Source organism: Eptatretus burgeri, chromosome 15, assembly GCF_056783735.1.
Source record: "Eptatretus burgeri isolate ZD-2024b chromosome 15, Ebu_testis_v1, whole genome shotgun sequence".
In the NCBI taxonomy this organism is placed as follows: Eukaryota; Metazoa; Chordata; class Myxini; order Myxiniformes; family Myxinidae; genus Eptatretus; species Eptatretus burgeri.
The window spans coordinates 64523315-64549773 of NC_140975.1; the positions used below are offsets into that span (position 1 = coordinate 64523315).

General features: G+C 44.2%; 2 protein-coding genes across 9 annotated transcripts in view; one reads left to right on the forward strand and one right to left on the reverse strand.

Annotated features, from left to right (window-relative positions):
• Positions 1-26459, forward strand: part of LOC147012343 (ras-associating and dilute domain-containing protein-like) — a 110095-nt gene that overhangs the window by 79386 nt on the left and 4250 nt on the right. For 2 of the 3 annotated variants that reach the window (XM_085856418.1, XM_085856419.1), the window contains exons 12-16: positions 149-420; positions 8378-8626; positions 10658-10841; positions 24084-24229; positions 26282-26421. In XM_085856418.1, the coding sequence (XP_085712544.1) occupies positions 149-420; positions 8378-8626; positions 10658-10841; positions 24084-24229; positions 26282-26421 (991 nt within the window). The remainder of the gene's footprint in view (positions 1-148; positions 421-8377; positions 8627-10657; positions 10842-24083; positions 24230-26281; positions 26422-26459) is intronic. The other variant, XM_085856420.1, reaches the window with a different exon arrangement.
• Positions 1-26459, reverse strand: part of LOC147012344 (monocyte to macrophage differentiation factor-like) — a 118884-nt gene that overhangs the window by 44792 nt on the left and 47633 nt on the right. For 2 of the 6 annotated variants that reach the window (XM_085856430.1, XM_085856425.1), the window contains 2 exons: positions 13956-14074; positions 10657-10790 (listed from right to left, as the gene is read on the reverse strand). The exons of 3 other annotated variants lie outside the window; for them this stretch is intronic. In XM_085856430.1, coding sequence (XP_085712556.1) covers positions 13967-14074 — 108 coding nt within the window. In that variant the 3' untranslated portion in view covers positions 10657-10790; positions 13956-13966. Of the gene's footprint in view, positions 1-9538; positions 10262-10656; positions 10791-13955; positions 14075-26459 lie in introns of those variants that run through there. One more of the 6 variants, XM_085856426.1, reaches the window with a different exon arrangement.

Here is a 26459-nt window from a genome sequence, read left to right on the forward strand (position 1 = left end):
CAATACCCACTTAAAACTTGTTTCGTTCAAAACATTTTTGCTGACACTTGAATTGATATCTAAATAAGGACATACTTTTTGGGGGAAGGAGGGAGGTGGGGGGGGGGTTGTGATCATTCTTCTCTTGATATCATTTTCCCTGATGCAGTTGAGGTTCTGGAGAGCTTTGAGAATCATCCTCCACTGGTGCTTCCATCCAGTGGCTTCCAAGTGGACCTGGATGCTCCAGCACCCAGCAGTGACTTTGCTCGACACTTGCAGCAGCTGCGTGAGATGCTGCATACTCTCGGGGGAAAGGCCGAGGTGCCGTTACGTTCTGGGGATTCACCAGCCGAGCCACGATCTCCAGTGAACATTAATAATTCAAACCATGTAGGTGCGAATGGCTATGATGACCTACCAGAGGAAGAGAGTTCAGAGGTATGGGATAGATATTTGGCACGGGAGTTCATGGGTGAGTTCCGAGTTGGCTCTTCCTAGGTTTAGTTTGCTTGTGAGTCAAATCCACAATATTGGCAGAAGTAGTAACATCATGGAGCGAGGTATCCTTTTGTCGAGAATGTCAAGCTCACTGTTCCATTTCATTCATGTGATTATATAAGATCTCATGTTTACCTCCGCCACCGAAGGTGGACGGAGGTTATCTTTTCACCCCTGTCTGTCTGTCTGTTTGTCTGTCTGTGAGCAGGATATTTCAAAAGATTATGGATGGCTTTGGATGAAATTTGGTGAACCGGCTGCGTGTGTGATAAGCATGAATTGTTTCGATCTTGTTGAAGATCTGGATCCGGATACTAGAATTTTTTTACGTGATTCTTCACCATTTGGAGATGGCACCAAAAATAATAGATAGCACGATATCTCAAAAAGGTTGTGGACTGATTCTGACGAAACTTGGTGGATGAGTTGGGTAGATGACAAGAACAAGCTGATTCGATCCAGCGTATCAGCGGGATATAAGATGTAAACTGTTCAACCTGGCGGAGATGTGCTCTCTACCAAGTGACATTCTTGTACCTTTGTAAGAATATGCCTTTAGACGAGACTGCTATCAGGGCTATATAGACCGTAATGATCAGACATTATAGAGACGTAGCCACAAAATCAGCCTTTTTAAACATGATGCGTCTGCTGATGGAGCCTTCGTGCAGAAGCATGTGTCCACGACTGAAACTTAAAACACTGGCTTGCTTACTTCCCCTTCAAGGTTGTTGTTTTGTTATTTCCAAGGAGTGATCTCTGTTTACATCTGTCAACCCGACCATATATCACTGCACTTCCACAGAGCAGAACGGTTGTACCCTTTTAGTAGCCATCACAGTCTGGCGGTGCCCCTCTCCTCTCCCCGTATTGCAAAGGTGAAAGTTTTCAATTTCATCAGAGCACTAGCATACAAAGGCCCATGCCTTTCATATACTGTGTACTAGCCATACCTATCACCGTTGATTCGCTAAACTGTTTAATGAAAAGACAGAATGTTGCACTTTACAAAAATATTGCCAATGAGGATGTCAAATGAAGTAAAACACGGGAAAAGGGAGTTTTCATAACTTATCGTTGTTGCCATTGTTTTTGTTGCTGCTGTTGTGGTTGTTGTTTGTTTGTCTGCGAGTCTGTCTCTCTATCTATCTCTCTTCCCCCCCTCTCTATTCCCCTCTCTCCCCCCCCTCTCTCTCTCTCTCTATTCCCCTCTCTCTCTCCCCCCACTCTCTCTCTCTCTCTATTCCCCTCTCTCTCCCCCCCACTCTCTCTTTCTATTCCCCTCTCTCCCCCCCTCTCTCTCTTTCTATCTCCCTCTCTCTTCCCCTCTCTCTCTCTCTCTCTCTCCTCTCCCTCTCTCGCTCCCCTCTCTCTCTCTCTCTCTCTCTGTCTCTCTCTTTCTCCCTCCCCTCTCTCTCTCTCTCCACCTCCCGGTGTCTCCCCCCTCTCTCTCCCCCCCCTCTCTCTCTCTCTCTCTCTCTCCCCCTCTCTCTCTCTCTCCCCCCTCTCTCTCCCCCCCTTCTCTCTCTCTCTCTCTCTCTCCCCCTCTCTCTCTCTCTCCCCTCTCTCCCTCCTCTCTCTCCCCCTCCCTCCCTCCCTCTCCCCCTCTCTCTCTCCCCTCTCTCTCTCTCTCTCTCTCCCCTCTCTCTCTCTCTCTCCCCCTCTCCCTCCTCTCTCTCCCCTCTCCCTCCCTCTCTCTCCCCCCTCTCTCTCTCTCCCCCTCTCTCTCTCCCCCCTCTCTCTCCCCCCTCCCCTCCCTCCCTCTCCCCCCCTCTCTATCTCTCAGCTACTATCATCATATTGTCTCTCAATGGTTATTTCCATCTCATTTGATTGAGAAGAAGAGAGTTGTCGGGGAAGGGTAGCGGGAGGGTCGTGAACAATTTACATTAAATGATTTCAGATTGAATTCGGATATTTCTCAAAAGGGGGTGTATGAATTAAAACACCCCTTTTGAAGATAATTAACGTGGTGCTCATCGTCATAAAAAAAAAACCTTTAACAAGATGGCGGCACGCCATTTAGTTCCAGCAGACTCAACAGTGCTTTGACTTGGAACAGGCCACAATAGTTTCTGTATGATAAAGCGTTCAAAATGTAGTTTTTTTCACCTTCCTCACTCATATCAGTGAATGCCTGATCTCCATACCTTCATATCGCTGTATATATCGCTTTTGTCGGTGTTGTAATTTTCAAATCAGGAGCTTGGAGCGATGTTATCTTCTCTACTGTATAAAAGGGAATTATACATCGTTTGTTGTTTGTTTGTTTGTTCGTGATGCAAATCTTCTGAGCTCCCAGGGTTAATCGTGACAAAATGTTGAAGGATCACATGTCTTTTTTTACCATGATGCACCTTACTTGGGGTTTTAAACAGTCATTTTCTCACAATTCATTCATAACTTATAAACACGAGTCACCTCCTGTTGCCATCTCCAAGGGGAGATCCATGCGAACAACATCTATCTGTAATTCCAGCAATGTGCGTGTGTGTGTGTGTGTGTGTGTGTGTGTGTGTGTGTGTGTGTGTGTGTGTGTGTGTGTGTGTGTGTGTGTGTGTGTGTGTGTGTGTGTGTGTGTGTGTGTGTGTATGTGTCTGTGACCGCTGTTTCTCGACAACCACTGGTCCGATCTAATTGAAACTTGCCAGATATATTGCTGGGGACCTGAGGATGTGCCTTTTCAAGGTTTGATATTAATCGGACAAGTGCTTCCCAAGTTATGGCCATTTATTTACTAAACCAATGACAAGACACGTTGTTGCGTGGGCGTGGCCGATGGGAAAGGGAAGCTCAGCCGCGTTCCCCATTACGGGTTACAACGTACGGACTTCCGGATAATGATGACTTCGTGTATTCTAATAATTTCTCGATTTCTTATGCGCATTTATAGATAAACACAATGCCCCAAGTTATGATCGTTTTCATATTAGACGGTGCATAAATTTTGGTAACATCAGAGTGCTGGTATGCTCTGAACCAGGAAGTATTTTTTTTTTCTCTCTTCTCTTCTCCTTGTGTTTTTCCTTGCGATGACATTGCGAAAAGGCAAAATATGTTGGCATTAATTGAATAATTGGGTATTAAAACCTAAATTGCGAACTTCCGGGCCATGCACATACGGGCACACCAGAGCGAAGAAACGGCCTGTGTGGTTGTTGTTTCTTGCTCGCGGTTGGAATATTTATTTATTTATTTATTTATTTTTTATGGGCACGTACTAGTTATATATATTTTTTCAAGGCCAAATTTTTTTGGATTTCAACCTATATAATTGGTGAGATGGTGAGCTCCCATCAGCCATATCGATGAATTAGTCCCTCGAGGGCAGATTTTGACGAGACACGTGGGAAGTTTGAGGTGATGAGGGAAGTTAGAGGTTGATTGAAATCGAAAGCGGGGTTTTTCCCCTTTTTTATACATTCAAACATGGTTTAAAATGTTTTATTCACTGTCAGTGACACAAATATGGCATAAGATGTGAAAAATAACCGTTAATAAAGACGTCATAACAATTGGTAAGATCGGCAAATAAGGGTGACCTCTCAAATGCACAAACTGCTCATTATTGAAAAAACAAAAATAGTTCGTACACGACCTCTACATGGATTTAAAGGTAACTTCATCACTCAACTCACGATATAACTCTCAAGGGTGGAAGAAGAGTTTGTGGAAAAAAGTTACCACCTTAGCTAACTTCTCCAAATACACACCCTCCAAAATTCCTTTGTGGGAGGAAGGGGGAGAGGGAGGGTGGAGATGGGAGAAGGGAGGGGAAGGGGTTGGGTGGGAGTCTGGAAGTGTGGGTGGGGTGAAAGGAGGTGGGATGGGAGGGAGGATGCAGGGGGAGGGGTGAGGGGAGGGAGGGGAGGGAATGTGGTGGGAGTCCGGAGGGTGGGAGGAGGTGGGATGAGGGAGGAGAAGTGGTGGGAGGAGAGATCCAGCGTTGCCCAGCAACGCCAGGTACCTTTGCTCGTGTGTATATATATATATATATATATATATATATATATATATATATATATATATATATATATATATATATATATATATATATATATATATATCTTCTTCTTCTTTCGGCAAGCTCCCATTAGGGGTCGCCACAGCGGATCAACCGTCTCCATTTCACTCTAATTTCCAATGGTACCCTGCTGAGCGCCGGTACTGGTGGCGGTCATTGGTAACCCGGACCTCGACCGATCCGGTATGGAAATTCGTTTTGTTGTCCGCATAATGATTTGGCATAGGTTTTTACGCCGGATGCCCTTCCTGACGCAACCTTGGTCGCCTCTTACGACACACAGGGATATGGTACACCTATTCTAACCGGGGCATACACCGGGCCCAGTACAACTGGTGCTCATTTCGCCGACCTCGGAAGGATGGCAGGCTGAGTCAACCCCCTGGTGTTTTCGACTTGGTATATATATGTATATATATACACACATAAAAACATACATACATACATACTGTATATTAATTCAATGTCCCAACGGGCCTTGACCTCAGGACCTTTTGGGTCCCAAGCCATTGCCCTAACCACTGCGCCAACACCAGGCTTTTTATATATACATATATATATATATATATATATATATATATATATATATATATATATATATATATATATATATATATATATATATATATATATATACATATATATGTCGATAATAATTGTCCTCTGTATGAAAGATGAATTGTCTGAAGTCTAAAATGGGTAGGCGAAGCAAAGTGAGCTTAAGGTTATCTTGTTGCATCTTATTTGAACCGCTGGTTGCATCTTTAATGAAGCAGAGTTATTTCACTTATGCATTGCCCCCTGCGGAAGAGGGAAAGAGTTTTGAATGAAGAATTAGTCTTGCTCGTGAGGTCTAGTTTCTATCCTTTGCTCCAATGAAGTATTACTGCCCAGAACATCATCTTTCTTCCCACGGTGGTTAGCATACCTCGATCAACCTCGAGTTGATTTCATTCAAGAGTTTTCAATTTAGTTAAGACACTGACACACAATGACCTTCTCTTGCGAAACTTAGTGTGGTGTGTTTAATATCCACAAAGAAGTGCTTGGAGATAGGACAGTGCTCTACACCTCCTCTATCAGGGTCCTGGTGATGTCGAGGGCATGAGGGCAAGATGCTCCCCATCCCAATCTCGATGTAATCCATCTCCAGCGTTTTGTTCAGTATTCTGAACAGCATTAAATTGAAATGGCTCACTGTACCATCAAGGAGAAAGCCCTTGGTGCAGATGTGCAGAACTTATAACCTGGACAGAGGAAGTTGGTTGTACAGGTGGAGGGTGTTGGGGGGGGGTAGAGGTTAGGAGGGAAGGTGAGGGTGTTTCCCCACCTTACTCAGCATCATTTGTTAACTAGTGCATGCCCGTAGGTGCGTGGCCGTACGTGCAAACCAAAAATAAAAACAAAAACTTTCAAACCATGTGCCAGAAACAACAACCACAGAGGCCGTTCCTTCACTCTCACGTGCCCGTACGTGCAAAAAAAAAAAAATATATATATATATATACTTTAAAGCCGCATGCCAGAAACAAAGACACAGGTCGTTCCTTCACTCTCGTGTACCCGTACGTGCAAAAGAAAATATATATAGATATATACTTTAAAACCGCTTGCCAGAAACAACTACACAGGCCGTTCCTTCACTCTCATGTGCCCGTACGTGCGTGGCCATACGTGCAAAATATATATATATATATATATATATATATATATATATATATATATATATATATATATACTTTAAAACCGCTTGCCAGAAACAACCACACAGGCCGTTCCTTCACTCTCGCATGACCGTACGTGCATGACCGTACATGCGTGGCCATACGTGCAAAAAAAAAAAAATATATATATACTTTAAAACCGCTTGCCAGAAACAACCACACAGGCCGTTCCTTCACTCTCGCATGACCGTACGTGCGTGGCCGTACATACAAAGAAAAAAAAAACTTTCAAACCGCGTGCCAGAAACAACAACCACACAAGCCGTTCCTTCAATCTCGTCAATGACACACACACACACACACACACACACACACACACACACACACACACACACACACACACACACACACACACACTGCTGGAATTATAGATAGAACACACACACACACACACACACACACACACACACACACACACACACACACAGACACACATTGTTGGAATTATAGATCGATGAAATGAGGTCAATGAGATGACAAATGAAGGGGTTGAATGCAGACTGCAGAGCAATGAGTAAGGAAACCCGTCGTTGTGAATCGTTTTTACCACCAAATTGAGATGTATTCCATTGACAACAAGTTGAGTGGAGCCGAATTCCCCAACACTTCCAAAGGCCACAAACACCACAACGTTTTAACAATTGGAAACAAACAAAAGTTGTGCACTTTTTTTGATAAATTATTTTCCGAACAATATTTCTTCAATAAATAAATAATAAGAAGAATTGTCGCCATGTACATTGTACACACCTTTATCTCGTTAGCAGCTCTTCATACACACCTTCATACACCACGGCTACGCAGCAAAGCTTCCTGTCATTGGTTGGTAAATAAATGGCCATAACTTGGGAATCACTTGTCCGATTAATATCAAACGTTGAAAAGGCACATCCTCGGGTTCCCTGCAATATACCTGGCAAGTTTCAATTAGATCGGACCAGTGGTTGTCGAGAAACAATGGTCACACACACACACACACACACACACACACACACACACACACAGACACAGACACAGACACAGACACAGACACAGACACACACACAAACAGAGATTGCTGGAATTATAGATAGATGACAAGTCTGGAGACTGCGATGGTTCACGAGCAATGTACACAGTTCGCCATTTTATTTTTTGACCTTCGAGGGGATGCAACGGGAAAACTGGCGGGAATCGGGAAAAACGTAAATGATGAAAGTTGTAGTACTCGAAGAGCACTACTTGCATACCAACTTTCATTCAAAACAGTTTAAAACCCTAGGAGCTCGATGCCCAATTTATTTGTTTTTTTGACATTTTCTAAGTTCATGACCTTGTTTGTGACCTTGACCTTGGGACGAAAATGAAAACTCGAGCTCCGTGGGGCTATGCAGGTGCCATTGGGCTAACCAAATACCGAAACCCCTGCCAGATTCGACAAACCCCCTCGGAGAAGATGTAACTTGAAACCGGCTACCCCCTAAAAACACACGTTTTTTGGGCGTGGTTCCGCCCATAATGGACGCAGCACGCCCATTCTCCGGAAAACACAACTAGATCATGATACAAACGTCGCACCCTAATTTTATCAGGATCGGATCAAAACCCACAGAGCTATGCTCGGGACAGACAGACAGACAGACACACACACACCCATAACGAATATAGTGGTCACTTACTGGCTCGTGAACCAATTACTGACTCGTGAACCAACAGACACACACCCATAACGAATATAGTGGTCACTTACTGACTCGTGAACCAATAACGAATATAGTGGTCACTTACTGACTCGTGAACCAAAAACGAATATAGTGGTCACTCACTGACTCGTGAACCAAAAGGGTAATTGGGTACTTTCTGATGTTTGAAAGTCATTTATGTCATTACTATGTGAATTTCAACGATGCAACATCAATGACATAAAGAGAAAAATAATGCATTGTAATTTAGTTTTTCTTTCCATACTGTACCCTTGCATTGCGACACCATCTTGAAAGGCCATTCAAGTGGACCAAATGCCTCTGAAATAATGTTTTTCAAACCGTTAGCTCAAATTAATTTTTCCCATCAAGATCAATGTATTTCAAATGTTCCAGTGGATGCAAATGCAGTGCATTGTGGAGTCAAGTTGATTGCTCTCATCACTTGTTGATTTGTCATCACTCAGTTGCAAGAGGCTACTCCGGCAGAGAGTGACAGAGCAGTCAAAGAGGCAAAGCCTGCTGAGGCAGTTCCACAGGCCACGGAAGAGTTGGCCGCAGTCACAGACGAGGCGGCGGAAGGCTCTGCAGGTGGTGGCAGGAAAGAATCCACCGGGGGGAGTCGTTGCAGCCTCCAAGGGGACATGTTCGGGTCATGTCAGGCCGAGCTTGCTCACAAACTGCAACAGCTTGAATTACAAAGCTTGGTTTCAAAGGTGTGTGGCCTCAGGATTTCATTTAGATTGTTCAGAGGCAGCAGGGTATGTTCGTAAAGGTTACCAAGGTTTGTTTACCGAAGGAACTTTGGAAAGTTGCCGATTCCCATCCAATTTGGTTTGAGTTGTACAACTTTGGCAACATCCAGTGTGGAAGCGTTTCATGTCTTCTTATTAACCACAAACGTCAACAGAAAATAAATGTAAGTGGAATGATCATAAAGTGTACTTTGCTCAGACACAGATGATACATTCCCATTGCACAGATTTGGCTGACTGGGCTTGCTGAGCATTTTCCTCCAATCAGGGTAGAGGATGTATGCATGGTTTACCTCGATTTCCCTCTCTCTTGATTGGTCGGATAACACGGACCTCACTCGATTGGTCGAGACAACGTTTTGAGAGAAAATGCTCCAAGAGCGGATTTAAACTGGTTTTGTCAAAAAATATTTGTCAGCCACAAAAAGTCAACGAAACAATGAATTTGGTCGCATGAGTGGCTTACAGAACCATGGTTAGACAGACAGATACTAATAGCAGCGTAGATGGAACTTATGTTTCTGACGAGTCTAGACTAGGCCAATAAATCCCAAATAAAATATTGATGGAATGCTTTGCTGTCCAAAATGTCCCGCTTCACATTGTACGTAATATATAAGCACTCTTATGTCCTGTCTGTTATTTGCATAGTTACCCCCGCACGCTTGAAGTGAAAAGCGAGGTTAAGCAATTGGTTCACTTTGTCGCTGTCTGTCTGTGTGTCCATCTGCAAACGTCGGTCTATGAACGAGGAACAAGTTGATTTAAATTGAATTCTATATCTTAAATACTGTAGAACACAAATCGAACATGAATCGGAACATGAGTCTTCACGCGAACCTGCAGTTTAGCAGTAACATTGGCTCGGACTTTGGCAAATTGTACGGATTCTTGTCCCGATCGTGCGTGCGCACAGAGGAGTAAGTTAAAAAAAAAAACAATTAATCTGTCTGTCTGAACAGCAAACAAAATTGAAAATCATTCCAAACGGTAAACGTACTGTTTTTAGGGATGTTATAAAGGACACAAACAACAAGCACGAATAACTAATGCACGTGTTAAATAAGGAGGTGTACAAGACGCTGGATCAACGGCGGTTGATACTTCCCCCCCCCCAAAAAAAAAATCTCCAACCTTTAAAATCTTTATTTTATTTCAATTGAATTATACACTTGAATAGTGTAGAACACAACTCGCCTTCTTGGCGATTTCAAAAACCTTCCGTACAACACTATCTGGACAAAATGTTTATGCTGCATCAGCATCGAGGGCAGAATAACTGTTAGATTCAGCATTCAGACAAATATGGCGGTGCCGAGCAATGTTTAAATGTTCAGTGCTTTCCCGTTCCCCTTTTTCCTCAAGACTGCATGGGGTAAGGTGTTCCATGAACTCTCCAGTTCCACCATTGATAGGCAGCATCTACAAAGTGAGCATGTAATGGGTGGCAGAGACATTTGAGCCCACACTTTTGACAAAACATCATCAGGGTGCTCATGGCAAGTCAAAACACCTCAAAGCAAGAACTACCCAGGACGAATCACCATTCCATCAGAGGGTGTGGGAATTTCCACTAAGCAGCTCTGGGAATCGAACCTGCAGCAGTGAGAGCAACCACCGAGCCACTCATACATAAGGGGGTAGGGGTTATACATTCAGACATTTTTTTTTTAGGAATGGAAGGGGAAGCATGCAGAGAAACGTGTTGGTAGCTATGGGAGTTGGAAAAAGGGGGAATAAGCTTTGGAAGAGACAGAAGCAAATAGTGAGGGGATGGATGCGTATGTCAGGAATATGTGGGGAAGGGGTTGTGGTGGCTCTTTAATGTGATGTAGATAAAGGTAACATGACATATAGCGGGCACAAACATGAACGCCAGCTTGAAATGTTGGGGTCTTTATACTGTTTAATAATAATAATCATCAACATCCACTCAAATTGTCGACCTCATTGCATGGTGCTGAAGCCTATCATCCTGCCGTGTGCTTGCAGACGCAAGAGCAACAAGAGGACACGAATACTCTTGCTTTGGATCCTTCGTGCTCATTGACGCCTCCAAACTCTCCTACGGCGAAGGAGTCCTCGGATAAGGAGTCGGTTGAGAAAGACGATCCCAAGATGGCCGCTGCATCCCAGAAGGCCGCAAAAGACACAAAAGAGAAAGACAGAAGTTCAGGTATATTTTTTGGGACGGATATTGTGTCGCTTTATTGAAATTTAAGGCACATTTTGATTTGTCGTACGAGACCGAGAATGATCATCAAAAGTAGAACCAAGGTAATGACACTCGGCGACTGTGTGGGACGTGGTGTCTGTCCTGTCGTGTGATGTCCATGAACACCAAAGGGTTATCCAAGAGGACCAGACAACTTTCCACCCGCAGTTTTAGGCAAGACTTTGTTATTTGTTCAGAGTTCCGGCGATAACTCGGCTACTCTTCGTGAATGACACTGTAGGATCTTTAACATCCACCAATGACCGGTGCTGGCAGTTGTATTGGGTCCTCCAGCTTAATGTCCTTCTGAGGGATGGCGCACACAGCGGTGCATCGTCCTTGATGGGAAATGCCAGGGTGACAGTTTATAGCCACTGCATGTTGAGCTATATACACAGGCCATGCAGCCTCTTCTTGTTCTTTCATATGCAACACCTGGCTGCGGGTAGCATCACTTTTATTGGGCCACAGATGTGCCGCTGATGCAGTGCCCCCTATCGGAGCAGGAATTTGTGATTTGTTGACGGTGCTGAGAATGGCTCGCCGATTCTTCACGAATGACACTGTAGGATCTTTAAGGTCCACCCACTACTGTTGACAGACAGGACATCTAGTTTAACGTCCTTACAATAGACGGCACACACATTGATGCCTCACCTTGCCCGGGAGACACCAGGATGGGGGGTTGAAAGCTGTTTGAGATTCAAACCCAGGCGAGACAGCTCAGAGCACAATGCACATCCCTGGAGGCTATCCTGCCAGCCATTATTAGGTTGGGACATCACCACTTGATTTAGTCTCAACTTATTTATTTATTGATTCGTATGCAGCCTCTGGCTGCTTGGCTGCATCATTTTCTGGGAGAGCGGCTGCGCCCCTTGTTACGAGCACGCTGGTACTCATTTCTCCGACCTTGGAAAGATGGCCGACTGTCAACCCACCTGGTGTTCATTAAACGTTTTTTTTGAAAGGGTCTTGAACTCAAGACCCAAAGATCTTAAGCCAACACCAGGTTTAGTCTCTTAACTCAAATTATCAAATGCTGCAAGAAAATGCCGCATTCACCTGTCTGTGTTATTGAAAAATTCTGCTTTTAAATCTGGTTTGTCGAAATGCAGTGATTCATTTTTTGCAACTTTTTAAATGTCCGGAAATCTACATATTACGTATGCATATTGACAGAACCTTTCATCCTCCACTCCTCTCTCTTCCCTGATATTTACCTCCAAAACTCTTTGCTTTTCCCTCCTCCCTCCACTTCTTTTCCAACACCCTCTCCTGCAGTGATCAATTCCTTTGGATAAATTTAGGATTTTAAACACGGTTTCTACACTGTGATTCATTCCACGCTTCTAAAGTATTTGTACGTCCACGTTTAGTGGCAGCACCTTCAGGGCAGACAAGCCTTGCGTTATATCCTCAGTCTCTTTTCTTTTAAAAATAAATAAATAAATCTCATGAATACCGTCGTTCACTCAAACGCATTGTTCTAGTAAAGGCACAAGTCCTTCCGAAGTGCCTTGGAATTTCCTGAATCCATCCACTCATGCCAACAATGTCGATGTGTTTTATTCGGTTATTAAACTGGCTTCTTGTGGGCACGAGACCATGGGGGAGAAAGAGGCTGCAATGGTGGCTTTGTGTGGCCCAGGACGTTATTGGATGACAAATGGCCAGTGGGTTTAACCGTGTGGGCCGACACCAATAAAGATGGCTTTAAACCCTCGCAGATTAAGTATTTTTTTATTTTTTTTTTATATAACGGTTTGTAGGCCGCGGAGCATGCCGCAGACGTTGGCAATTATTGGAACATGGCTAGCATGAGTGTAAAACCCAAACATATTGTTCTCTTTTTAATTTCACTTATTGTGGGTGTCCTCAAGTTTTGCCGCCATTGTGGAGAATGGGGCCTTTTGTATAAGTGGCATGCACAGTGCTTTGTAGCGAGATTTAAGGTTGAGCGGTCTGCTCACTCTCCGGAGCCATTGTTTCAGTTCTTCTGCCGGTCTCCACGGTGAGAGCGACACGCCGACACGATGCACCATCGTTCCCACGTTTGTTTCCACCGCCTTAGCTGCTCGGCAAGAGTGTCAGCCGCGTGATGTAGCTGTGGTATGTGAAATTGGCCGCGAGGTGAGGTGATGTGTTTACAGATGGATAAGCCTCCTCTTTTTCTGCCAACCACATCAGATAGGCACAGACCTGAGCCTACCCCCTCCCCACCACCCCTTTTACCTCCCCTGTGGATCCGAAAGGAGGCGGACAGACTGGGCCACGCCGCTCCACGATGTGAAGCGTGGAACTATGAACGGTCAACATTGGGGACGGGGAGAGAGGTGGAAGTCTAAAATATTCATGCTTCCTGATAACTGAGGTGTCCTCAGTGGAGTAGCAACAAACAGCCTTGTGATGTTTTGGAGCAAAGCAAGCTTTTGGAATGTTATCTCATTCTCTGCAGATGTGACGTCATTTCAATGGAGCCTCACAAAGGGTTCAGCAAGCTGAATGGATTTTATAGACTTGCCACACAAAAATGAAATTGAAACATATCGGGGCATTTTTGAAGGGAGAAAGCAGACATGTGATGGTCCTTTAGGGGTTCCACCGAATGTGTGATTCGGAATTTGGCTCCAGGTCTGGTGGAACATCTTGTTCGACTCAAACGTCGTCCATGATGCAGCCATCAGTTGTGTGCTGATGGAAGGAACCTCAAATGAAATACATAAGATCTTATTTTCTTATCTACAGTATCGACAGCTCATGCAGGAACTTGCACATGGACGACTGCGGAGGTCGACGGACAAATTGACGTAGTATACTACAAGTAGAATTCCAACTTGGATTTGCAACGTTATGAGACGAGCAAGCATGGAATGGGACGGCAACCAAAGGGTTTTTCTGCACACAGATCAGGTTCCTCCCAAGCACTTCATCAGTTGTGGAAGAGGTGATGAAATTAGTTAATCTGTAATAGAAGCTTCATCATCGTCTGCTATGTCAGACAATATAGAATCAGTAACAGAACCACAGAGAGAAACTATTTTGAACTAGAATGGCACTCGGTGGAGCACTTACCTCCGCCAGGCTTAACAGTTGACGTTTTGTATGTCACTGATCCGCCGGATCGGAATCTTCACACGTCCAACCTGTCCACCAAATGTCGTCCGAATCCGTCCATAACTTTTTGAGATATCCTGCTCACAGACAGACAAACAGACGCAAAAAGACAAACTGGAGTGAAAACATAACCTCCGGACAAGTTCGGCAGCAGAGGTAATTATAGTAATTTTAAGTCGAGCTGAAGACATGTAAATGAACGGAATTTACTGCATATGTAATTAAGGGCCAATTCCCCCAATTTGGAAGGAGAACCTCCCCAGCAAGTCCATGGGGCTCGAGTCAGCGAATGGGACTCGATTATGGACGTGAATTTCATTTTCGTGACTCGTACGTTGACTCGAGGTGGTGTGAAACCTCAAATGACTCGACCTTTCTGTTTTGCTTCTTCTCTGCAGTCCCCAAGGCCAATTAAAATTGTGACTTGATACCTTCAGAATGTCCGAAAGGATGCCATGGAGGTAGCACGCTGGCCAGTCTAGTTAGACTACGATATGCCAGTCTTGGTAGTAGAGGTAGCACGCTGTCCAGTCTCGGTTGAATTCCCGATCCGATTATTATCGACGGTCACCGCAGTGTTTCACGGGCAGGGTGTTGCATCAATGAGTATATGCCACCATCAGATGGGGACATCAAGCTGGAGAGCCTTCTGACAGCATTGGTGGCCGGTGGAGGTTAAGGACCCCACTGTGTCTTTCGACAAAGAGTGTACTATTTATCGCCGAGAGCCTGAACAAATTCCAGATTACTGCCCGGACTTGCATCGACAACAACCAATCCTCAAGTTGGGGCTTTGATCCCGGAGCCTGAAATTGCACAGCCTGAAACTTCCAGAAAAAGCAACAAGAATACCTTTAGGTTGTTTTGGCATCGAGTCTTAATGGTTTTACCATAGATCGTAACTCTATTGAAGAATGCCATGTTTCTTCCTTCTGTTGATGGTAAATTTAAACCTTTAAAAGTGTTAAGGTACACACGAAGGATAAACAAGCTTGTGTTCCAGATTGAGTGAAATATTTTTCTCTTTGTGCACAGGAGGCACTTCAATCCATTTCCCGCTTGGACAATGCGAGGAAGTGCATGGGGAAAGGTGTTTCCGGCACGGTGTTCGATAAGCTCGGCCTATAATACCCCTCTCGCCTGTATGGGTCACATCCACTCTTGTCTTGAGATCAGATTGCTCACCCTGACCCCCGGGGCACTCACGAGGCGTTGGGAGAAAAGGAAATGCTTTGTTTGTGAGGCCATCCTTTTCCTTCCTTGGCCTCAGCTACACGTCGAGGAGTCCATTGTGTGCTTATTCGATGTGGAAGAAGATGCTGTACTACCTCTCCATCTCTGTTTACTTGTTTACGTTCACCCTGCACCTGTTCGAAGATAGTCTTCAGGAGACACGACTTTATCTTCACGTCTGTTTATTCAGCTGACGTTGGATTAGAGGTCTTAAAAGGTGATGGACTGTTGGAAAGTCACAAGTGATGTGTCGTCACTTGGTTACTGAGTAGATGTTTTATTTACCGTGTTAATACACTCTAAGACTAATCCTGTGAGCAATGTCATGAGCTACTCTGGGAAGTGTTTCATTCATCATGTGATCTTCGAGGGTCAGCTTTTGATACTTTGCCTCTTTCTTTTTGTGATCTCTTTCTCTGACGACTTGCAGAATCTTGATGAGATCCCTTTTTGTTTTTTTTGAACGGTACTGCTGTCATCATAAAACTGTCTTTTTTTAAACACTCTCATGAACACTAATCACTGGCCATACATATACCGTACTCACGTAGAAGCAATACTTCGTCTCAGCGTACAACGGTAGATCGGATCAAATCTCCCAATGAGGATTCACTGTCGGTTCGATGATCATGTCACCGCTTTATCGACCAGAAACGGTCCTATTAAAATCAGGTGGCTAACCCCACCACAAAATTTGGACTATGCCCAGGGCAGTGGCCCAAAGGCTGACGCTTTGCAAACGATATCTTGGGATGAAAGCGCAGGCAGGTAAGACAGCCAGATTAACGTTCACCTTGGAAGGATAGCCTGATGCTCCAAGATCCAGCACCCTCATTTGATGCCATCACACTACAATGGCAGATGGAGATGGATCGAATTTCATTGGAAGCTCAGCCTGCAGCACCACAACCACACAGCTTAATGATGAGAACTTCATCAACGCAGCCATCTTAATGGTATGCTTTCATAATGTTCTCAAGAATAAAAATGTCGTCTTGCTGAAGCTTGCAAGAGATAGTGTGAGTCTGAAATATGTGAGATCCTGACGAATCTCACACTCACTATCTCTCTCCGAAAGGTCCGTCTGGCAAACCCTCCTATCTTCTTTCTTCACAATCCTCTTAAGGAAGTTCAGTCATTCAAACTCCTCGGTCTCACTATCAGCCATTGTCTTTCTTGAGCAAACGACATTTCAAAATTGGCCTCCAAAGCCAGCAGCAGACTGGGCATCCTCTGTTGTACAAAGTCTTTCCTTGGGACACCTGAACGCATGTCCACCTACAAGACTTTAATCAACAGCATTATGGAGTATTGCTCTCCCCTCTGGGCTGGCACCCCTGCCTCACATCCTGCTCAGCCTGACACCATGGAAATCATGGCCTTCAAGATCATTGGAATCTTCTGTGTCGAAGCTGAGTCTATGGGCCGATCATTTCGCCATCGCAGACAGGTTGGTGGTCTTCTACCGCCTCCTCTGTGGTCTTGCAACCTCTGTTCTTTCCGTGCTTTGTCCCCCTGAGTTTTCTGCAGGGCACACACACGGTCCACCATCAACCCTCTACTGGTGAAACTACCTAATTCCAGGATCACTGCTCAACTCCACTCATTTGTTCTTCTTTTTCCCACCTGTGGAACCAACTTCCACATCCTCTTCAATATCACTCTTCCCTCCAGGTCTTCAAGACAGCCGTTCACCACCATCTCAGATCGTCTCCAATCCAAAACCATGATCTTTTCTACCCTCGTTAACCTCTCCCCAAACCCTCCTCCTTCCAAATATTCAGTTTTTCCTCCTGAGAGTTCTCTTCTGGATCCATCTTGTCCACCCCATGCATCCTCTCCTGCCCCCCCCCCATTACTCCCAACACCCACTGTTTGTCTGCCTCCCTCTATCTTGGCCTTCAACTCTGCTTTTGATGTTTTGCTCTCTCTCTTCCGACTGTTACTTTTGTCCTGTTGCATCCCGAACCCTTCAGTGTACTCGTACTAGCTCTTCCACAAGCCTCGAGTACGTATACAAAAAGACCTTTCTTCATGGAGAACTTATCAAAGGGAAAATTAAGCTTCCTATCCTTTTTTTTTTAATGGAAATCGCCCCAAACAAGGCATAAAGCTACTCTAAGTCAGGGGCGAAGGGAAGGTTATATGAAGATTTTAAAAATCCATTGGTACCATACTCTGTGCAGAGCGTTGGTGCTGCTTAAACAGTCTCCTGGGCTATTGGGCACAATGCTGGACAGGTCACTTCTCCAACACCGGATGCTCAAATGGCTCAATCATCCCAGAAAGCTGGTACTCATTTTGCCGATCTTGGAAGGATGATAGGATGAGTCAACCCCACCTGGTATTAATTCAACATCCATCCATCCATTGGGACCATACTCTGTGCAGAGCATTGGTGCTGCCTAAGCAGTTTCCTGGGCAATTGGGCACAATCCTTGATGGGTCGCCACTCTGACACAGGATACCAGCAAGTTGGCACTCATTTTGCCAACCTCAGAAGGATGACAGGCAGAGCCAACCCCACCTGGTATGAATTCAACAGCCAAGCAAGATTTGAACTCAGGATCCAAGGATCCCAAGCCCACCACCCAAACCATTATCGGAAGATAAGGATAAAGAAAAATAAAATAAAAGAAAGAGAAAAATAACAAAAAAGCCTTCCAAGACACAGGAAGTAGCAGTAAGTCAGGCAAAATGCGATGTAACCTCAACAATGTAAGAAGTAGGAATTGACATTCCTCTTAAAGTTGGGTAGATCGTCGGATAACGGGAAGCACGCTACAGGTAGTGAATTCCAAAGCGAGACAGCACGAAGGATAAAACTATCTGCAGAGCCTTTCGCTCTGCATTTTGGATCAGCTGGAGTGCATGGGTGTGAAGAGATGGCAAACCGAGTCTAGCGTCCAAACACTCGTACAGGAGGAACCAAGTTGAAAGTCCAGCAGAACATTTGCCATGAAAATATGTGTAGAACAAACAAAGAGTGGCACCTGGCCTACGGTGAGAGAGCGGTTGAAGAGTTGAACCAATCTCCACATCAACCAGGTTAACTGTGCGTTTCTGGAGCCTATCAAGTAAAGATAAGTGGCATGCTGGTACTCCAGTCCAAATGTGGCAACAGTACTCCACGAGGGGACGTATAGTTGTCTTGTACAGGTACAAAATGGCATCAGGAGGTAAATACCTCTGTGTTCGATAAAGACAACCAACTCGCTTGGAAGCACTCTTAGAAATACCAGAAATGTACTTATCCCAACGGAGGTTAGAGGAGATGTCCAGGCCAGGAAGCCAAAGCTCAGATGATTCTGTTAAGGTTGAAGACCCCATGTGCACAGAAGGGAAAGACCTGTTTCTAGAGCAAGACATGGACAACAATTTAGTTTTCTTTGCATTGAAGGTTACCAGCCAGTCATGCCCCCGCTTAAACACGTTCTCTAAATCATTGTCCAGTGAAACTCCAACCTCATGACGATTGACGAGTAGTGTTGAGTGAATCGGCAGATGTAGAGCAAAGTGAGGAGTCATCAGCAGCTGAGAAAGACTTGACTAGCTGAGAAAGAACATTATCAAGAATATCATTGATATAAACAAGGAACGGAGTGGGACCAAGGACAGAACCCTGTGGAACACCAGAATTGATCCTGTCTCAAAGGGCATAGTAAGCTGCCTACATCTTACAAAAATGTGTAAGGCACATTTTTTCACTTGTGACAATTGGCCACTTGCATACCTCATTTGCATAACAGTAAATATCATCAACAGTCAGAGTATGACTAGTAAAGGCGCAGTCTCTTTGCTCAGTTACAAAGCAGTTACAAAGGAAGGAGTTAATGGAGTTCTAACGAGGAATCACAATTGGCTTTGAGAGAGGGGGCACTTCATCCATCGGTATACAATTTCAACCTTCCTCACCAACCCTCAATCAACTGTGCAAAATGTCATCATGAAGTAGAGGGCTACTGGAAACATCAGCCATGACCATTGAAAACCACCTCAACAAAGAACAGAAGCTGTAACAGAATGTGACAGCAGGAAAGAGACGTACAAATTGGGATGGCACGAAAGCACAGTCGAGTTTGTGAACATGGTACCTTTCTCAGTGCGGTCGCTCCACCGTGTCGAATTGTGTGGAGCGACCGATCTTTATCCAAGACATTCCAAATATAGAAATTGCTTGTATGGAGCAACAATTCCAGATACACTTTGCTCAGTCCTGGCAAGATCTCTGGATTGTGAAAGGACTTCAGTCATGGGCTTGCGGAGAATGAATCAAAATCTTCAAGGATTGTTGGATTCACTTTGCAAGAACGGGAGGAGAATCCCACCTCTAACCAATGAAAACATAGAAGGAGATATGTAGAGCACGGTGTAGGTTGTGGACACTGGTTGGCCTCTCAAAATATTAAATGGCTGCACTCTGAACCGTTTTTTTCCTCCACAAGAGCAAAGCTTATGGAAAAGCAATGTGGAATTGATAAGTTGGGCAGCATGGCAACAAATGGGCACTACCAGAAAGGGAATAAATGAGCAGGAAAGGAAGGAAGACGGACACGAGGGGATGAAACGCTGAACCCAGTAAGTAAGAGGGTTGGATTAGGATGGGTTAACGGGGATAATAAAGATCATGGGTCGGGGTGGGGGATGACACGAGGTGGCGGTCAGAGGGCTGAGAGAGCAGAGGGAGCAATATCAGAGAGTAGATGGTAGAAAACTGAGAGAGACCACCGACCTGCCTGTGATGTGAGAGTTACGGACCTTGTGCTTCACCCTCATCATGGAAGATCGAGACCTTTAGATTACGCAGAATCCAGGAGAGACAGCTGTGATGTGAGGGCACCAGCCCATAGAGGAGAGCATGCAGCACTACAGTGAGCTCCGGATAAAGGCCTTGTCGACTGTTCGAGGCTCTAACCTTCTGTGGAAAGACTTGGGTTGGGAGAGCATGTCCAGTCTGTGACTGGCTTTGGAGGCTAGCTTTGCTATGTGGTTGGCCCAGGAGAGTCAGCAAAGTTATGGAATCGTATTATTTTCATAATAGTTGTACTTCCGGTTAATAACCTGTCATTGTAACAAAGTTCTGCCGCTTTTGTTTCTGAGAACATCAGAACAGGGTTTTGACAGGTTCTTCACTCGAAGTAACCCGGGGGTTTATAATTCGGGTGTTTTTGCCTTTTGCAACATTCGGTCAAACTTTTGAGCACATTAGTAAGGTGACCTTAGAGATGATTTTGTTTCTTTTCTCCAATGTTAAAGGCGTCCTCTGCGATAATATTAAACTTGAACAGAAACTACCGAAAATGACTATCAGACGGGGTGACTTTTAACACTTGTAGCTGTATGCAAATAATGATTCTCTTATTTTGTCTTTGCAGGTCTGAATGAAAACCAATACAGGTTCATACGTGCTAGATACATACCTACATGTCTTGGTTTTCAAATACAAGGCCTGCAAAGCAAGTGAAGGGAACCATCATTACAAATCTACTTCGGTCACCCCGCCGTTCAAAGTCACCCCCATCCGATCCCGATGGTAATCGTTATGTCATGCTTTGAAAGAAAGAAAAGAAAGAATAATTTTGGAGACTCCCTTGTAAGCGAAACAGTCATCAAACTGAGGTATTCTTCACCTGAAGCGAAGCAATGCGTCGTCTTGCCTGCGAGGACACAGAGCAGCGGCTTTGAGTGAACCATGGTGATGAACCCCCTTATAATACCTGCTGTTGGCTTAATGGTTAGGCTGGTGGGCTTTGGATCTTAGGGTCCTGAGTTCAAATTCTGCTTGGCCATTGAGTAAATAGCAGGTGGGGTTGACTCAGCCTGTCATCCTTCTGAAGTTGGCAAAACGAGTATCAGCTTGCTGGGATGATTGAGCTATTTGAGTATCCTGCGTCGGAGTGGCGACCCGTCCAGGATTGTGCACAGTAGCCCAGGAGACTGCTTCGGCAGTCCTAACGCTCTGTACAGAGTATGGTCCGGATGGATGGAGGTTTAAGTTGGAACATAATGTGACACAACCCCCAATTCAGATTTTGCTTCCATTGACCGTTGTGAGCCCCAAGTATCGCAATATGCTGGAGTTAATGGATGGTCTGACGAGGAAAGCAGTGAGCATGAAAATGAAGGCCCACATGGTCCAGGTGATGATATAGAGCCATTCTGTGCAAGCGAGACTGACGAAAGCCGAGACAACATGCATGGAGATCTCGCCATATGGTTATGCAATACATATTGGGAAATTTTATACCCGTCATTACTGTTACGTTTTGTAAATTTTAACCTTACAATTTGCATCATTCCTGGAACCAAACGTTACAAAACAAATGAATGCTTCCAGGGCTGTCAGGTGGAGCTTTCAGAGCTAGCTGTCTCATAATTATCCTTCTGCAAAATTGTCCGCAACAATGCTCTGCGAAATACCACCTATTCATTTATTATTTCACAGGTGCATCAATAAAAACATCCGAGACAATTTAACTATATCGTATAAAGTCACACCCCATCCAAAATAATGGTCTTTTCTCTTTCCGTGAAACCACCTTGCCCCACATACCCTCTCAAAATTTTGCTAACATATCCATATTGTCCTCCCTTTGCATTGTCCTTTACCCCTCATCGTTACCTGCATCCCTTGTTTGTCCGTCTCCGTCTACTTTCTCCCTCCGCCCTGTTGGTGTTCCCCCTTTCTCCTGCTGTTCCCTTTGTTTATTTTTTTGTGTCCTGCTTTGTTCTGTGTCATCGCTCTTCCTCAAGCCTAGGCCATGTTAAGAAAAACAAATAAATAAATAAATAAATAAATAAAACAGTGCCCCGACATTCGCGGCATTTTTCAGGAACGTATCCCTCACAAATGTTGGGATCCTGTATTAAGAAAGCGATTTGTGTTCTCCAGTGTTCGATTGTGTAATTCAATTTAAATAAACGTTTAAAGAGGTTTAAAGTCGAAGAAATGAAAAATTCTTGGTTTTACCGCCATTTTACCCAGTGTCTATTACATCACCCTCTCGAACACGCCACATTCGTTATTTGTGCCTGTTGTTTGTGTCCTTTACAATGCCCTTAAAACAGTAAGTTTCATGTTTGGAATGATTTTTAATTTTGATCTACTGCCAGACAGGCGGACAGAGTAAAATATTATCTCACTGCTCTCTTCGCATACGAGCAATCAGGTCGGATTTAGGGCCAAAGTCCTGTTAAACGGCAAACTTGTCAACCTATTCATGTTCCGATTCGTGTTCAAAATATTACATTACATTAAAATAACTTGTTCCTCAACAGACAGAAGTGAACCAATTGCTTTACCCGACTTTTCGATTTGCGTGCCCCGGGTAAATAATAGTAATTTAGGACATATAAATTGCACCCCTGCAGGATTGCTAAAAAGTTAAATAAACCACTGTCGGTTCGCTTTCCTACCCATTGGAATTGTAGCCTTAACCTCATTGATAAGTGTGGCGGTCCTCCATAACAACGATGCAACAACATCAAATGCTCCTGCAAAACAACAACGATGCTAATATGACAGAAAAGGAATTGAAAAAGAGAAAAGATGTGAAACATCTCTGAAAAGCAGACATTTTTAACTCGTCTGTTCGAAGAACAGAGCTATAGTGATACCCCTGGCGTGAGCGTCAGCATGAACGTCAGCGTGAGCATGAAAATGTTAAAGTTTTTGGTGCAAGTTATTTAGAAGCTTGCCATTCATTTAATATGTGTACTACGATGCTGATATTTGGCATGGAGGTTCCTTTGGGGTATGCTATTGGTGTAGTGAAGTTGCAATTAAAAAATAATTTCAAATGTTTTAAATTTTTGACCTGTTTTGAACTTAACTTTTTGTAGCACATCAACGTTAAAGTTTTTGGTGCAAGTTATTTCGAAGCTTGCCATTCATTTAATATGTGTACTAGGATGCTGATATTTGGCATGGAGGTTCCTTTGGGGTATGCTATTGGTGTCGTGAAGTTGAAATTAACAAATGATTTAAAAAAAATTTAAATTTCAACCTAAGATGGTGTCAAAGCCACCCAATGCTCGCCTGTTTCTACTAGACGCTTGCCATTCATTTAATATGTGTACTAGTTTACTGATTACAATGTACAAATACATATATTGCTTTAGAATTATTTGGATCAGACTTCACTGCAATGCTTTATAAAAAAAAATATTATTAGACTAGTCTTTTAATAAAAACCATAAATGTATAAACAGGCAAGCATTGGGTGGCTTTGACACCAACTCTCTGGTTGTTTTTGAATCGAACAGCTTGTGTAGGTTTGACATTTAGAATCCTGGCAAAAACGACCCGCGAGCATCTCGCCAAGCAGCCTGCTTTGTTCGGCCTGCGGAGCACGAGCCAAGAAAACCACCCACGACCCAAAAAAACCACCCAACCACCCTCTGTGTTAAGAGCTCAGCAGCTTGTGTAGGTTTGCCTTTACAAATCCCAGCTAAAAGATCGGCGTGCGTCTTGCCAAGCGGCCTGCTTTACTTTGTTACTCCAGCAAAGCATGAGCTGAGAAAACCACCCAAGACCACTGCCAACATCCCACTGGTCCATTCAGAAATTCTTGCTGTGCTCACCCTGGGCCTGAACCAACAGCTAACAAGTGCTCCAACTCGATTCAGTGAAATGAATAGTTGTTTGTGAGCACACCATATGAATTGTCATGGAATCGAGCTACCATGTTATTCTTTGAGCTCACATCTCGGCCAAAACTGTTGGATTTCACACCCTCGGGGTTCCTTTCTAACACAACAGTAAAACTGTCATAAAGTGCGCGCACCGCAGGAGCTCATGATCATGCTAACTTATTTATTCCGAGTGGTTGCGCCACCTGCTTGTTTCCCCAGGTAACAATTGTGCAGTGTCCTCTGAGCCTCTGCCCTCTTGCGATTCCAAAAAAGCGAACGAGGAGGAGAATGGTGAAGATGAGGTTTTCGTGGTTGAGCTGAGCAAAGGACCCAAGGGCCTCGGCATGGGACTTATTGATGGAATGGTGAGTGCAAGTTCAACCACATGAGACACATGATTGACCGAGTGTACACTGTATCACACTATTACATAGGATTTTTTGCAAACGGACCGAGTTTGCACTTTCATCTTGGTTCAGTTGATGAATCAGTATTCTTGGAGAACGTATGGGGTATGGAGGGGGTCAAAGGAGAAGAGGAGCGCCTTGTGGCGAGTGCAAATTCAACAACCACTTGGTTGTGAAACTTGTTCTTTACTGTATTTCCCTCCAGTGAGTTAATATAGTGATAGCATATCACCAATTAACAGTTCAACGTTCACGCAAATGACAGCACATCCCTCCATTGTCGATGCCATTCCGGGGATGATAAGGAAATGTACCCCGACATGAAATCATTGTTATCCGAAACATACTTTAAGGATTTGAAGATAAGTTTTCACTATTTTTTGTTTACTTTTATACTTCACAACGAATCCATATTGTATCCTCAATACAATAAAGGTGTGTTATGATATCACAATGTGTGCTCCCTCCACCCCCCCCCCCCCCACAAAGAGGTATTTGCTTCCTTCTCAGAAACTACACATGCAATTCCGATGAAACTTCACTACAACAATCAGCACCCGTGATGTACCAAATATTGTTCACATCCTTACAAAAATCGGGGTTTAGGGGGGGGTATGGGGGGAATGCCCCCCAAAATATATATCTGCTTTCTTCTCTGAAACGACACACACAATTTCGATTAAACGTGACCACAACCTTCATCACCCATGATGTACCAAAGTTTGTTCATGCTCTTTTAAAAAATCGGGGCCGACGGGGATTTACAGGGGGTGGGGAGTTGCCCCCCAAACAAGTATTTGCTATAACATTGGTTCATTGGTACGTTTTGCTGATTCTGTCCCACGTTGACTTCCTCCTCAGTATCATTATTCTACCAGGTGAGTGCCCAAGGGCATTGCCCCTGTTTTTTTTTCAACAGGGTCGAGCCTCGTGGAGGAGCTAGAACGTAGAACGGAACAGGACATATGGATGTGGGGAAGAATGAGCGATAGGGAAGGATGACGGGGTGGACAAGATGGATACAGGAGCAAACTCTCAGGAATGGAAAACTGGAAATTTGGAGAGAGGAGGACTTGGGGAGATTATCAGGGGTAGAAAAGATTATGGTTTTGGATGGGGGATGATCTGAGATGGTGATGAACCACTGTCTTGAAGACCTGGAGGGAATAATGAGATTGAAGAGAATGTGGAAGTTGATTCCACAGGAGGAGACAAAAAAGAGGAATGAATGAGTGGAGGTGAGCAGCGATCCTGGATTTTGGTATTTTCACCAGAAGGGGTGGGTGCCCTACAGAAGCCTTTGTGGGACAAAGCACAGGAAGAGCAGAGGGTGCAAAACTAGAAAGGAGGTGGTAGAAGACAGATCATATATGAATATATATATAGTATAAACAATGCCTAGAAAGTCTACACCCCCTTTCAAAATTTTCACCTTTTGTTGCCTGAGAGCCAGAAATTTTCCACCTTTTATTTACACATTGTAAACCACAACTACCAAGTGAAAAACAAATTCTACAAACTTCAGAAAATTAGTAAAAATACAAAACTAGAATATCTTGGTTGTATAAGTGTCCACCCCCCTGAGTTAACACTTGGTGGAAGCATCTTTGACAGCAATTACAGCTGTGAGTCTATTGGGATACGTCTCTTCCAACTTTAAACACTTTGATTGGGCAATATTTTCTCATTCTTCTGTACAAAGCTGTTCAAGCTCAGTTAAGTTGGGTGGGGAGTGTTGATGGACAGTAATCTTCAAGTTATGCCACAGATTTTCGATTAGATTTAGGTCGGGGCTCTGATTGGGCCACTCTCAAGGACAGCGAAGTGGGTTTGCTTTTGCCAATTAAGCATGAAATTTTTGTGAAGTTCCACGTACACGTCGCTCTGCGTGCGATGAATCTCTTTGAGACCGCATATTGTGTTGAAGATTCCCTTGTTGGACCCTCCGAAAAGTTGCGCCATTTATGGTTCAGCAGACCGAACCCTATGTATGTATGTGTGTGCTTGCAGTACACGCGGCTTCGAGTCCCTGGTATTTACATCAAAACACTGGTTCCTGAAACGCCCGCCACCCGCAGTGGTCGACTCACTGCTGGAGATCGAATACTGGCTGTCAATGGGTCGAGCTTAGCCGGGGTGGGTTACCAGAGGTACGTTTCAGTTCACCTATTTGCCATCACCGTGAGCT